The following is a 15,669-nucleotide window of genomic DNA, read 5'->3' as shown; positions in this document are numbered from 1 at the left end:
AAGTTAAGAATAAGCTTCCTTTAATTGATGCTTTAGTGACAATTTTCAGTGTAATGTTAGGTAGCTTCAGTATGTCTCTTTATGTTCTATTTTCTAGGCAGTAGTCATAAAACAATGGTAGCTGTCATTGTTAGAACTTCTCCTTGCTTATGTGACTGAGGAATAAAAACCTCTTACCCCTGAAATCCTGAAATAAGTATTGGAAGTTTTGCTCTTAGAAGATTTATTGACATATACCTTTTTTCTTGGGTGTTGCTTTTTCCACCTCACACGTGTGTGTGTGTGTGTGTGTGTGTGTGTGTGTGTGTGTGTGTGTGTAAAATACAATTCATGTTTTCCAAATGAATAGCAATCAATTCAAAAGACTAGGGATTAATGCATAAACAAGACTTTAACGCTGAATTATATGGAGTTTGAATATGTGACAAAATAAGTTAGATATAATAAAGAATTACCTTTTCAGAGTAAATACCATTTTAGTTGGAATTATTCAATAGGCTGAAACGAAGAACTACCATTGCCATGATACACATTTGAAATTAAGTTATGCAAATTGTTAAATCATAATCAGTTGCTTAAACCAAAAAATTCTTAAAATTTTGTAACCTTCCTATTGTAGAAGAGAATAGAAAATTAAGTTGAAGCTGATCTTCTACCAGCAGGATATATAGGCTAAGGCATTGGTTTTCAAACTTCTGGATATCCGGGATCATTAACGTTTAGGAATTTAAAAATTAATGTGTTGACATAGAGGTATCAGTTTTTAATTTTATCAAGGAAAATGCGTTAAAAGTACAAACCAAATTTCATGCACCATCATCATCATTTTATAAAATAAATAAAATTTTAACACCAAAAATATAAGAGGATGTAAACTCAAGGTAAGTGATAAGTCTTCCCAAGGGGGGAAAAAAAAATTGTCAACCTTTTTCAGGTTTATTTCCAAATATATATCATTGTTCTTACTGAACCATTGTCCTAGATGAGTGAATGAATGTCTCTGTATTTTCTTTAATCAGTAGATGCACAATATTTCAAAGTGAAAGTACAAAATAAGGTACATGAGACATTCAAATATGACTGAAAAGTGAGAGATTGTCCCCAAATGGATATACCAAACATAATCAACCATGTTAATGGACTTTAAGTTGTTTTTATTCTTTTACAGTGTAGCAGTGAATATTCTAGGTGAATATTTCTCTATGTATGTATGTGAATATGACTATAAGATATATTCTTGATAACGTTATTGCTGGATGAAAGGATATATGCATTTAAAAGTTCTGAAATTGCCCACCACCCACCACCCATATAGGTTGTACCACATTTGCTTGCCCACCAAAGATGTATGAGAGTGTCTTTTCGCCATACACTTGCCATATGTGTGTACTCTGCATGGTGGTTTGCTTATGTAAAATACATGGGTACATAAGCCATCGTGAGATATCAGACAATTTTATTTTGGTAAAAATAGCAACTCATTTTTAATACACTTTTATGATTGAAGTCGAACATTTTCGTGTTTAAATACTCTTTATTTCTGTTTCTGTCAACTATTTGTGTCATTTGCCTATTATCTTGCTGAGTTGTCTGTTCTACTGATTTTTTTTTCTGAACGAATTATGGGAATTCTTTATATACTAGAAAACTAGCTCATGAGTTCTAAACATTTTTATTAAAATTCATAAGAATTTTATTTGATGTAAGGGATAAACTAGGTGTCTACTTGATTTCATTGAGTAAAGCTAGTTTTCCCATAATTTCACCCGTAGGATGTAAGGGTACTCTTACTTAGTAGTGTTCTCTTCCATTGATCAGTTTTCTTTCCATGTGCTTCTTCCTCACCTTTAATTAAGCTAAACTTTATAATATATTTTAATAGCTTTTCAAGGCTGTTGTTTGAATTCCCTCTTATTATGCCCAGCTATTATTATTCATTTTCAGAATCTTCGTGGTAGATGTTTATGTGTTTATTTTTCATATAAACTTTAGAAATTACTTACCTGGTTCTAAAAAGAAGAATACTTTATAGTAGAATTAACATCTTTATGATACTAAATACTCCTCTAGCATATCATTGTATTTCAATCCTTTTTTATCCTCTGAGAGCATTTAAAGATTTTCTTTATATAGATTAGATATATATATATATTTGTATGTATTTTATTTATATATAAGATATAGGTAATATACATGTGTTGCAGATTATATAATATAAAATATATATAAACAATATGTATAATTTCTTTGTATAGGTAAATATATTAGTAGTTCTCCCCTGTCATTTAAAGTTACTTTAAACGAGGTATTTTTTCCATTGTATTTTCTCTTGATTGTTTGTATGTAGAAAAACTGTTTGTTTTTATTAAATATGTAACTGTCATTTTACCAAATTATCTTTTGATAGTTTTATATTTTGTTCTTTTGGGTTTGTCAAGTATTCATTCAATCATAACACTAAGTAATGGTAGTTTTACCTTCGTCTTTCATGTTTATAACTTCTTACTTTGTGTTGTTTAATTGTTAGTACCTTCAGAAAAATGTTATTCAATAGGGCCACCTGGGTGGCTCAGTTGGTTAAGTGTCTGACTTTAGGTCATAATCTCACAGTTCGTGAGTTTGAGCCCTGCGTTGGGCTCTGTGCTGACAGCTCAGAGCCTGGAGCCTGCTTCGGATTTTGTGTCTTCTCTCTCTCTCTGTCCCTCTCCTGCTCTCTCTCTCTCTCAAAAATAAATAAACATTAAAAAAAAAAACCTTAAAAAAATAAAAAGAGAAAAATGTTAAATAACAGTAGTAGTAGTTGTGTATTTACTCATTTACTCACTCATGAAATGTCATTCGTTGTCTTGTTCATGAAATGAATGAAAATGGTAAATGAATGAAAACATTTTTAATACTTTTAGTAATATATATGATGCTGACTTTTTAGGTGAAGGTAGCATGCAAATGATTCCCATTTTTGAATGCTGTAGAGATTTTTGGGTTTTTATCAAAAACAGATTTTATATCATAACTTTTGTGTATTTGTTAGAAATTTGAGGGTTTTTGTTTTCTTTCATCTATTTATATTGTTTCCTAAAATTGAACTATTTGCTTCTGGTATAAATTCCCACAGTATTGTATTTCTTTGATAAATCCTGAAATCTGAAGTCTGTTCTTTGGTTTTTTGTTTTTTGTTTTTGTTTTTGGTTTTGTTTCACTTTTTAAAAAAAATTATTGAGATATAGTTGACATACAGTGTTATATTAGTTCCAGGTGTACAGCATAGTGATTTGATAATTCTCTACATTATTCAGTACTCACCACAAGTGTAGTCACCATCTATCACCATGTACATTATTACAGTTTTAATATTTCCTGTATTATACTGTTCATTTTTGTGACTTTTTATTTTTAACCAGAAGTTTACCTTTTAATCTCCTATGTGTATTTCGCCATTCCCCTACCCTTTTCCCGGACTCTGGCAACTACCAGTTTGTTCTCTGAATTTAAGAGTGTTTGTTTTTGTTTTTTTAGATTCTGTATGTAAGTGAAGTCATGTGGTATTTGTCTTTTTCTGACTTGACTTAGCATAATAGTCTCCAGATTCATCCATGATTTTGCAAATGACAAGGTGTTATTCCTGTATTTATTTTTACTTTTAGTTCAGTTTTCAAAAGTAAAATTGGTTTGTAGGTTGGGGGAGCAGATATTATTTTTTATCAGTTATCCGTTTTACCTGACTTCATAGAAACTACTTGAAAAGTTTCCATCTTTTGCTTTGAGTTAATTTTAAGTAGCATTGGAGATATATTTTCTCAAAAGTTTAATAGAATTTATCTGTGAAATTATCAGGGTTTACTGATTTTAGACCATGTAATCTTTTTTTTTTTTTTTTTAACGTTTATTCATTTTTAAGAGACGGAGGAAGACTGCGTGAGTGGGGGAGGGGCAGAGAGAGGGAGACACAGAATCTGAAGCAGGCTCCAAACTCTGAGCTGTTAGCACAGGGCTCCAACTCACAGACTGCGAGATCACCACCTGAGCTGAAGTCGGACGCTTAACTGAGCCACCCAGTGCCCCCTAGACCATGTATCTTTTTAAAACCCTTTTCTTTAGAAAAGATTTGTTTATATATATATTTTCCTTTTCTGGCTTTACTTTGGTACTTTGGTAATTTTTCATTTGGATTATCAACTGTTTACATTGAGATGAGCAAATTTAATTTCTTCCTCTGAATCTTCCTCATATCTTTCTCTGAAGTTACTTGCTCCCACTTTCCTTTCTTATTTTGTATATTTTTATGTTGAGCCCCACTTCCACCTTTATGACCACTGCCACCTTGCTCAGATAAGCATTCCCTGGAATATATTTAAACATGTTTTTTTATTAACATTTTATAAGTAGTTAAATTCATTTTTTAATGTACATTTTAATAAAATGGTGGCAGAACTCTTGAAGCAGATGCCACAGAAATGAAAAGCACTGATCTAGCTGATACTATATTATTAAGCATCAGTAACACAGTATGATACTGGACTTGGCCAAAAGATTCCACAGGTCATAGGACAAATTAATGTCAGAGTAACCAAAAATATTCTGAAAAGCATACCAAATTCATTATGAAATAAAGAATATAGTAATGGTATGGATAGAGACTAGGACAAAATTGATCTAGAAAAGACATAATAAGTATATATAAAAATTATAGAGGATTACAAGGAAATGCTTTATTTAAGTCAGGGAATTTAAATTTACTGAATAATCTGTAAAGAGTGTTAGGACAATGGACTGTTAGGAAAAAAATAGTACATTATTATGTCTTTATTTTTGGTATCAAAATCAAGATGAATAAAAGTTATTTTTCTTTTTTTAATACATGTGACTAGTAAAAAGCTAGGGGATCTCTGAAAATAATCCTAGTGTGGAAAAGGCTTTTTGAAGGACTGGCACAACATAGATAAATTACAGAACATGAAAATTTAAGCTTCTTTATGACAAATACAACAGCAGTAAAAACATGCATTATAAACAAAAATCCAGATCCATTTGAGAAAAGAGTATTTTGCCAAATATGACAAAATTCCATTCAAGAAATTAGTTTAAATACGATGTAAAGTATGTTCCCATGTGCATATCATACATACGTATATACACAAACCCTTTTAGTATGTGTACAGGACTTTTTTTAGTGTATTGCAGAGCTTTTTCCCAAATTCTTCATGGAATGGTGGTTATCTCTTTGGGAAGGATTAATCATGAATTACAATTTTTTATATTATGTGACCTGAAATTTTTGAATTTTTTAAATAATAAAATGGGTGGGTTGCAGAACTTTTTTTTTTTAACTTTAAAGATTTTATGTCGCAGATTATCTAAAATAAATTTGCCTCTTCACAAAGCAAGGACTCCGTTATCTCAAAAATTTATACAGCCAAATAGTCAAAAGTTTCTATTGGAGAACATTGATAAAATGTTGAGTACATCTAACTTTGAAAATCATCCTGTAAAATGTTAAAATTAAAACTTTAGAGAGTTGTAGACTCACCTTATAAATTTGAAGATGTATGTGCTAAATATAGAGATTTATAATACTAGGTCATCAGAAATGTTTGTCAAGAACCTATAGAAAATGTCAGTGAAATTTTTGGCCTTTTTTAACTAGATGAAAAGATGGACTTTCTGAGTAGACATTTTGCATGAGTCTATTCGAATTCCTTACGGTAATATATGTATATATATGTACATATATTACTGTAGTATATTTTTATGTAATAGTTACAGGTTTAAAAACTTGCAAGTTGTTAAGTGGAATATCATATATAAGTACTTAAAAATTCTTTCAGTTACGTGACACTGTGATGAAGCCATGGACTAAAAACTCCTGAGCTGCATTTTAATAGGCACAGAATCTTTTAAATTTATCATAGATTTTTATGTGCAGATTTAAAATTTATACCTAGAGACTTTAATGTCATACAACTTATGATCAGTTGTCATTGAACATGTAATTGTTTCTAGATTTCACATTATGCTATACTTTGAGGTTGTACTATAAATCTTTTGTGACTATGAGTTATTTCAGTATGTTGCTAACATTGATTTATATTATTAGTTCATGTTACTTTAATTTGAATGGACGATTTCTTCACCAGCCACTTAATGTAACAAATACTGAGTTTAACTTATATCCTATGCAGTTCTGAAAGCTTTGTAGGAAGTACTTTAGTTTCAATAGAAACTTTCAGGGTTTCTTTTCTCATGGAGATACTTACGTTTTGTAACAGTGATATGTCATATATCGTAAATTTAAAAATAATGTGATACTTTAAACTACTGATGTAATTTTAAAATAATATGATACTTTACGCATGCAAAATTATTATATTTGTTAAAGGTTTCCAGTTTGTAGTTACTACATATGTCATTTGTAAATTAACAAGAATTAAAATGCATTAAGATACATTTAGCCTTGTATTCTCATTGAGACTTCAGTTCAGAACCTATAGCCAAGATCTTGAAATGGTTTGAGATTGTTGCTTGAATAGCAGTTATCATTGTATTATAAACATGTAGACATAGTTCTCTAGTCAGATACCGGCCAGTAGTAAAGTAGTTCCGTTGAAGTATGAGAAAGTGTTCTTGTTTCCTGTTTAAAGGTATTTCCAATCACAACACTGATTTTAGAAGTAAATAACCATAAAAAGTAAATTATAAATATAATAATAAATAGTAAATGGAGAAATAACCACAAAGTAAACGGATAGCTGTCTTCACTTTTGTTTTACTGATTTAAATACTAAGTACTGTAACATTTCATTGTTTTCTTCAGAAATTATTAATGTTCTACATTCTAATGTTCTTAATTGTTTTAGGCTGCAGTTCATGGAGCTCGTTTCAAAGGGCAGGATCTAAAACTGGCATGGAATAAACCAATAACTAATATTTCAGCTGTTGAAACAGAAGAAGTTGAACCTGATGAAGAGGAAGTATGTTTTTTTTTTTAATTTGTCTTTTCCCTCAAATGTTCACATTTTTTATGAAATGTGATTTTATGGCTGTGATTTTAACATAAAACTTTTATTCCTGAGCCATATTCCAGGCAGGGAATGTCAGATAAATACAGACAACTTTAAATTTTCTGGATTAATGAGAACTGTGGATTGCTAATCCAAAAAAAGAAAAGAAAAAGAAAATCATATATATATATATATATATGTGTATATGTATATACACATATATATATACATATATATATATATATATATATATATACATATACACACACATACTCAGTTTTCATTTACTCTTAGAAAACAATAATTATTCATTAGATTTTTATCCACAGGAAATCTTGTAATATTTTAAGTTTAGAGTATATATCCTACTCATTTGCTTTATTAACATTTCAGGTTTCCTTTATTTTAATTCATATTGTTTTAGTTCATTAGAGTGAATGCCTGCTAAATGGTAGATACTGTGATAGGCACAAAAATGAATAAGACACGGTCCCTATCCTCAAGGAGCTTATAATCTGGAAAGGGGGGTGGTGACAGACACATAAAAAATTAATTCTAATGAAAGGCAGAGTGATATGCTCAATAAAGATTTGAACAATACGCTGTGGGAACCCACGGGAAGGAGTGATTATTTCTGTCCAGAAGAATCTTGAAGAAGGTGGTGACAGTGGAGCTGAACCCTGAAGGATAAGAAAGCTTTCCATAACCAAGAGCTGGGACTGGGAATATAGTTGAGAGAGGCATTTTAGGTGTGGAAGAGGAATAGGTATGGAAGAGTCCCTTTTTCTTGGGTACAGCAATCAGTATGGTGGCTTAGAGGTGTAAGCACAAGGAACAATGAAATGGGAGAGCACTTTGAAACCATACACTTAAAAATAAGCAACTCTATTTTAATCATGAAATAAGCTGTAGGAAAAAGTTGAGGAAGTTAATAAATAAAGGTAAGGTGGGGAACTGATTCCATGTTTTACCTTTGTTAGATTCTTGTAATGGCACTTCATTTTGTTTGAAGAGCATTCAAGGCTGTTATACATATCCGTAGTCAAATGCAAGAATAAAATGTGTATTTTGAAACTCATATACATGATTTGTCATTTTATATTTTAGATTATACCTTTGTCCTTCCATGAGTTTGAATTGAATGGGGAGAAAAGCAGGAGAGCTCCTGGTATTAGGTATTTTGAAAAGTTTGAAAAGCAGTCTGAGAAGCTTTTATGAAGGGAATGGGGAAAAGCAAGGAATTCTATAAAAGAAATGTTTGTTACATATAGCAGAAAAGAAATATAAATCTTGATAGACTTTTCTACAAGTTAATTGGTTGATTTAGTGTCCAGGGTTAGGGTAAGTCAGAGAAGATTTATTGATGTTTTCTTTCTTTCTTTTTTTTTTTCTTTTTTCTTTTTTCTTTTTTTTTTTTTTCCAACAAAAGGTATTGAGCAATGTTTTGTAGGTGTAGAAGATGGCATAATTTGATTGAGTGAGGCAGGAGAAATGGCATGTACAAAAAGTTTACTTAGATATTTTTTTAGTGCCTGTTTGATAGAAGCAATAGAATAGATACTGTAGAGAAACCATTGAGTGGATAAAGGTTGCTTTTCTTTGTTTCTTGAATATTGTAGCTATAGAAATACCTTTTGTATTCGACTCTGTTGAGAGAAATCAGTATTTAAAAGTGTCACCTTTTTTCTTTTCTTTTTTTTTTTGGGTAAATTCCTAAATGCATTTTAACCTAAAGTTTCAGGAAGAGTCTTTGGTGGATGACTCATTACTTCAAGATGATGATGAAGAAGAAGAGGACAATGAATCTCGTTCTTGGAGAAGATGATTTGACTGATCATTGATCTGCATATGCTAGAACTCTACCTGTGTTTCATTAGTATTATCTAATGTACTTTTACATATTTGTAAAAACAATTTTTTGGTAAAATGTGATGAAGATGGATTTCACAAATAGACAAAAGAGAAGAAAACTACCTTCTGATCCTGTATTTTGAAAGATTGATGTTTGCATTTTATTTCAGTAAACAATTGCTAAAGACATCACACTAGAAACATATGCAATGTTTTTATTACATACTTCTACTGAACATTACAGAATTCTTTGGGTTCTTTGTAATTTAATGAATAGGTCTAAAAACTTATGACCAATACTTGTTATAACTTAGAGGATTTTGTTTTACTCCAAATAAGGAATGAATTTGCATTTAAAATCTTAATGAATGTTTTCAAAAATGAATAGATAACATAGTACTCTAACTAAAGTCTCCAAGTTATGTATTCATAATATTACATAGTAGTATGCTTAGGCTTTACTATGTATTAGCCTTTTGTTGGACTTGTGTATGTATTTTACCATATGGGTTTTAATGATAACGGTGTATGACTGCTTTGCATATGAGTCCTTATACATTCAGATGTTAAAAATAAAGCGGAATGGTCTCTTGAAAAGAACAGAAAAGAGAAGAAAAGAAAATGACAAAAAAAAAAAAAAAAACCCCACAAAGACCAAGACAATGTTCCTTGATTTTAAAAAAGAAAAAAAAAAAAAAAAGAAAGAAAGAAAAGAAAAAAAATTAAAATAAATAGACCATTCCAGATGGTGATCTACCCTTCCCCCCAATTATCACAAAAGGAGCTATAATCACTAACTTATTAATAATGATTACTGGTACCTTTACAAATAATGTACAATCCAATGTTAAAAATTTATACCACTTCAGTTTGGTTTGATCCTATAAATTTTCAACAGCTGTCTTAAAATTTAAAAGCAGGCTGATTAGTTTGGAACCAGACTTCAAGTAGAGCTAACATTTGGTGAATAAGAAAACATCACATTACATTTTGGATGTATGAAAGAAAACTTGACCATTTGAAGATGTATGAATAAAGAAATGTACTATAGATACTACTTTAGGAAAACACTGTTTGGTAAGTGTTCCAGTCTGATATTTTAAGTGTGCATTTCCTATACTTTGTATAAAAATCTTTGACATTTGACACAATATTGTGATTTTTAAGTGGATTTCTCTGGCAAATGAACGTGATCATTGAACGTTGATAAAACAGCAGTTTCAGGAAATAAATGCATTCTTTGTAGATTGAGGGGGTGGGAGATTACCTATTTATCTTTTAAAATTCATCATTTCAGTTGCAAGTGTTCCTGCCCCTCCTGAGATGATAGTGATTATATTAAATGTCACATTAAAAAAAAAAAAAAAAATCACTTTCTTCCCATACTGGGATCCTCACAGTCACAACTGTAATTCCAAACACCATAATCTTCTGTCAGTGGGGTAAATAATGGATGCTTTTCCTCTTTTTTTTTTTTTTTTTTCCTCCCACACTTAGGGTTAAAGTTGTATATATGTTCCTGATGATAATGCTATTTCATAGGAATGTTTGGGCTTGCAGTTGGTACACGTGTTAATATTTAAAATTTCAAAATCAATTTCTTTTGTCAAAATAGTGACTTTACTCAAAAACTTCTTTACTTAGATCTGTGATATATTTTTATGTAGTCTCTTGTATGTTGACTATGTGCTATTCTGATTCATTAGGTAAGTTTGTTTTCTTTTCTTTTTAGTAGTCGTGAAAGGTGCCAAATTGGCAGAGGCTCACGTTTCTTCTCTTTACACCAAACAGGTATTATAAAGAAAGAAAATCTTTCAAAGGCCAGTTAAATCTCCATGCTGATTTTTGGCTTTATAATTTGATTAATACATTTTAGCCTGATATTTTAAAAATTATTGTAGAATAATTACTTCCTACTTATTTAAATCCATAAATAGCTTATCAGTTTCCCTAGTCTTAAATTCTCTAGTAACCCCAAATTAAAATGTTTTCTTAAGCCATATCGCTTTGAATGAATCAGAAAACAAGCGTTTCAGTTTGGTCCCAAAGTATGGGGATTAAACATTACACACATTCATTAGGGTCACAATTATTCTCATTAATAAGATCTTAGCTATAAATATTACTTAGTATTTAATGATTGGATTTTTTAAATTAATGTTTATAAATACTAGTACTCTGTATGTACTATCATGTTTCTGATTTAAAACTTAAGATATCCCTTTGAAGTAGTTGCTGATTCCCATTTTACAGATAAGGAAACTTAGGCTAATAGAGTTGGAGTGACTTGCCCAAAGTCACAGCTAGTGAGTGAAAGGACTAGATTTAAATGCCGGCATTCTGATTTCAGTGCCAATTTTTTTTTTTTTTTTTTTTTTTTTTTTTTACTTCTACATTGTTACTCCTTCCTAATTATTGATTGAGCATGAGATTGTGTTTGCAGTAAATGTGGTAGTTCTTGCACAAAATTAGTAGACTTCCTGGTCATTAGTTAGTTCATACCTTTACACTCCCTTCTAATACAGCAGTTTGTTCATATCTCTGTTACAGTACTTATGTTGTAATATAATTTATCTGGTTTATATGTCTGTCTTCCCCACTAAATTACAAGCTCCTCTAGGAAGGGGACCATGTCTTATTCATCTTTTTATCTCTAGTGATTATCACAAAGCCTGGCTCATAGTGGGCACTCAGATGTTTGTTGGATGAATTAACGAATGAATGCATATTTAAATCTCCAATAATGGAGTGACAATTACCACCCTTGTTAATTCTTATCAATTTTTCAAAAGTCTCTCCTGAAGGTCTTCTCCGTTATTGAGACTATTTTGCTAAACAAGTGATACAGTTAAGTATTGCAACAGTGGGGTTACAAATACTGTTGGAGGAATGTACATGTAGTCTTAGTGGAATTTCCACAGCAATTAAGTAAGACATTAATAATTTGGAGTATTAAATGTTGTCAGTTTCAGGAGTAAAACAGCTTTTGGTTTCTGTCAGTGTATAAGAATAGAAATACCAAGAGCCACCAATCTAGTCCATCCCACTAATTTTCTTTATATCCAAAGATGACCTCGCATAGAGTACCAGATAAGAGATTTAGCTTTTATGGTCCCAGCTCTGCAACTAACTCTCTGGCCTTAAGCAAGTGTCAACCAGGAGTGTTTCCTTGTCTGTAAAATGAAAAGGCTTGGACTAGATGATCTGTAAGGTCCCTTGCACATCTACAGTTTCCTTGGTGGTATATTAGTATTTGATCTAAAACAATTTAATTTTTCTGTACCAGTTCTCCCTATCTGTTGCCATTATTTCTGTCATCAATGGAAGCAACTTAGATTTGGTTATGATAATCTGTATAACATGTCTTGGTACAGTTTTATGTATAAGTCTTCCCAAATGCTCACCGTTGGTTGGTGCAAAATTCATTTAACCTTTAAAGTATAGATAAACTTCCAAATTCACTAGACTTTTCCTACCTATAACTTTTCCTTTTGCTTCTAAACTCAAAGGCTAAAACACTTTTGCTATTACAATATGCTACCTAAAACTTGAAACACGTTTTAAATTCTACAGTTCTCCCAACAAGTTCTTTGTTTTAGTATAGATCTGGGCTGAATTTGAAGTCAAAAAGGATTGAGAACAATGTAGTAGTCACTGCTTACAGGAAAAAATTGAGAGAAATTATATATTATTGGTTAAAAGATTGATTAGGATTACTTCAAGGGATGGTTGAGTTGTCATTTTACATATTTCACTCAATATTTTATGTCTACTTAAGCAGTGTTGTTTAAATGTTACTGGATAATTGTAAGATTTAAAAAATTTTAGTATTTAACTGATGCCCAACCATTTAATGAAATCATGTTGCAGGAATGGGAGAGTATTCCATAGCTCTTGTTTTACTGTAATATGATCAAGTGTATCAACCAGTAGTTTACTATAAAGATGAGACTTTAGTGTTTTAGCTGATGACCTGTAGAAAGTATGGCTGAGCTTAAATGTAGGAAATTTCCTGTGACTAGAACTGTTTATGGGAACTGTATTTCCAATCTTACTTGGAACACTAATCATTGACTCTAAGGGTTACTTAAGAAAGCAAAAACAGTTGCTTGTTTAATATGTGGAAATATGAATGGTTATTTTAGAGTGTTATACAAACTTTATCAATCTATATATTCTTTTTTTTTCCTTCCCCTTACACATGATGTGAACCAGTTGTAGAAAATTAGTTTTAGTCCTAGAATTTGTATAAATATTTGTAAGCTTTTTTCCTTCCCTTCCCTTCCCTTTTTGCCTTTTAAAACAAAGGCTGCATGAAATTCTGCATGAAATTCTGGCTAATTAAATTAGTTCACTTTTTGGTCTTTTCTCTCAGGGCTTCTCTTACTCTTCTAAAGCCCTATAAATAAAAATGAAAATTCAATCTAGGATTAAACCATCAGGGAATGATGTGTGTGTAAGGCAGAGAGGAAAATTTCCTTTTCCCAGATCTCAGGAACTACCTTGTTCTTGTTAACTTCCTGAACTGGCTAGTTATTCTAAGGTATGTATACAGGCTTTTAGAGAAGAGTAGTTTTTTTTTTTTTTTTTTTTCTCTGATCATTATACACCTATCAGATGACAGATTATCTTCCAGATTAGCTACCTAAAAGTTCTAAGAAAGAAATAAATCTTGGTGAAATGACTGCCATTCTCAGTAATTTCTAATTGAAAACATCATACTTGGTTAGTAGAAAAATTCTTAATTTGGTAAATAACTTTCTTGCAGTTTATCAGTAATATGTACTCATTACTTAGTGTAACTGAAAGCATTTTTTGCATTTTTTGTATCAATTTAAGATTACTTGTTTCTTTCTAATTACTCCTCCCTATTAACTTTATTTCATCCATCTACTTATCTTCCCATCATCCAAAGTTAGTCTTCTTTTGTATACCAAGCACTGTCTCATTCTGATGTGTTCTTTTTATTTTTGGTTGTTAATCATTGTGTTTAGTATAGAATTTTATGTCCTATATTAATTAAAGAATGAAGTCATTATCATATGGAGCTTAAGGAAAGTAGATCCAACTCACAATTACTTTGAAATCTTTGGGAAATTTAAGAAGATTGTTCTTGCTTTAATTTTTATATACAGTGTCTTGGAATTTGTTCATAATTTTCTTAAAACTACTTTGCCTACCCATACTTCTATAACAGTTTACTATTTTGTCAGTTACTGCATTTCCTAAGCAGAAATTGTAGACCACAGCCATGCTGTAGTGCTGAGATCTTTGTGGCTTAATGTTTTAAGGAAGCATGATGCAGAGAGGTTTTGTTAAAATCATTAACCCAAAGCTGATTCTTTGTGGAATTTGTTTCAACTTTGATTTTGATTCCTTTCTGAAATAGATTTTTTTTTTAATGTTTAGAAAAGTTGGCGATCAATTTATGGTGTGATTCAGTTTTTAGATTTACTTACTATTTTCAAAGTTTTTTTAATAGTCTTCTCTTTTTCCAGCAGAGAGAGAGCATCATTGCCTGAATTTAGCTTTGTGACTACAACAGCAAGACCTGTTCCTGTCTGGAGACGACTGTTAAAATATCATCCTATCATTTTATGTTTGCTCTTTATCAATTTGAATAGATGTTTACATGTACTATAATTGGCATTTTGTCTCTTCACAGTTCTCTAATTGGTACATCCGAGTCCAGAAGTATGTCTGAGTGTGTGCTTTGTCTGACCTTATTCTTAAACGTCTTCTCCCCTTACTTTATATCCATTTATTTTTTAAACACTAAGAAGGAAAAAGACCTTTTGGTTTCCTAATATGAGATAAGTTCAGTCTCAGCCACGTTGAAAATTGTGTCTAAGAAACGTATAAAGCCATGATACTGTGTTCATTAGCATGAACAATTTAGAATGAAGAAAATGATTAAAAAGTTAAGCATGGGTTTGGTTTTAATTTTTCTGGGTTTTAGGATACATTTCTGGGTTTAAGGTAGTCACTTAAATGATTTTGAACAGATGCTAAAATACTTTTTTATACACTATAATAACTTGCCTATTTCTTCTAAATACACTTACTGAGGTTGTTGCCAAGGCCACTTACCCAAATATTTTTAAAAAATTTCTTAGCTCTTCAAAACCAACAAGGAGAATAATTTTCTTTCTTTTCAAGTAATACAGGATGATCTGTAGATTATAAATATTGAGAAATTTCTATTAAATGTCTGGTTTACACAGTTTGTCCATATTTTCCTCACTTGCAATCAAGACATCAAAGACAATCTTAAAAGCAAGGGGAAATTGTGTTGTGTGTCTAACATTGTTAAAGATTATAGTTTTCCTGTCTTAAAAGGTGTATGTCCATATTTATTTATAAGCAGTGTGGCTTAAAATTATTTATAAAGAGTATGATTAAATCTTATCCTAAATATTCACCCAAAATACCATTTTTTGTAATGGGCACCATATAAAGAAGTTTTCAGAAAATTAATTTCTGAGTATTTCTTCATAGATTCTCATGAGGCATTTGAGAAGTTTGGAAGTTGTTATTAGTAGCGGCTCTTTATTAGAAAAGTGGAAATTACACTTGATTCTATTTGCCCTTGTTTTTTTTTAGTTTCATTCAGCCGTGCTCATATTTTCATATTTTTTGTGCCAAGTTGACTATTCTGCAAACACTTCTTTTTGAGTATTCAATGCATTTGTCTTCATGAAAAATAAAAAGAATGAACACATCAATCATAATGTAAATTATCTATTTTGATCCACATTAGTTGACAACAGCTTCCTGAATATTAGGCTTGATTTAAGGGAAAAGTACATGTTTCAGAAAG

The 15,669-nt window shown here is 30.9% G+C and overlaps 1 protein-coding gene across 26 annotated transcripts in view; it reads left to right on the top strand.

Moving 5' to 3' along the window:
• Positions 1–15,072, top strand: part of RBM26 (RNA binding motif protein 26) — an 83,946-nt gene extending 68,874 nt beyond the window's left edge. For 17 of the 26 annotated variants that reach the window (XM_045480200.1, XM_045480258.1, XM_045480317.1 and 14 more), the window contains 3 exons: positions 6,855–6,968; positions 8,734–10,640; positions 14,348–14,779. In XM_045480200.1, the coding sequence (XP_045336156.1) occupies positions 6,855–6,968; positions 8,734–8,823 (204 nt within the window). In that variant the 3' untranslated portion in view covers positions 8,824–10,640; positions 14,348–14,779. Of the gene's footprint in view, positions 1–6,854; positions 6,969–8,733; positions 10,641–14,347 lie in introns of all 26 variants that reach the window. The other 9 variants (XM_045480310.1, XM_045480296.1, XM_045480282.1 and 6 more) reach the window with 6 other exon arrangements.
• Positions 15,073–15,669: the final 597 nt, after the last annotated feature.

The sequence above is a fragment of the Leopardus geoffroyi genome, chromosome A1, assembly GCF_018350155.1.
Source record: "Leopardus geoffroyi isolate Oge1 chromosome A1, O.geoffroyi_Oge1_pat1.0, whole genome shotgun sequence".
Classification (NCBI taxonomy): domain Eukaryota; kingdom Metazoa; phylum Chordata; class Mammalia; order Carnivora; family Felidae; genus Leopardus; species Leopardus geoffroyi.
This window is presented reverse-complemented; position numbering and strand designations above follow the sequence as displayed.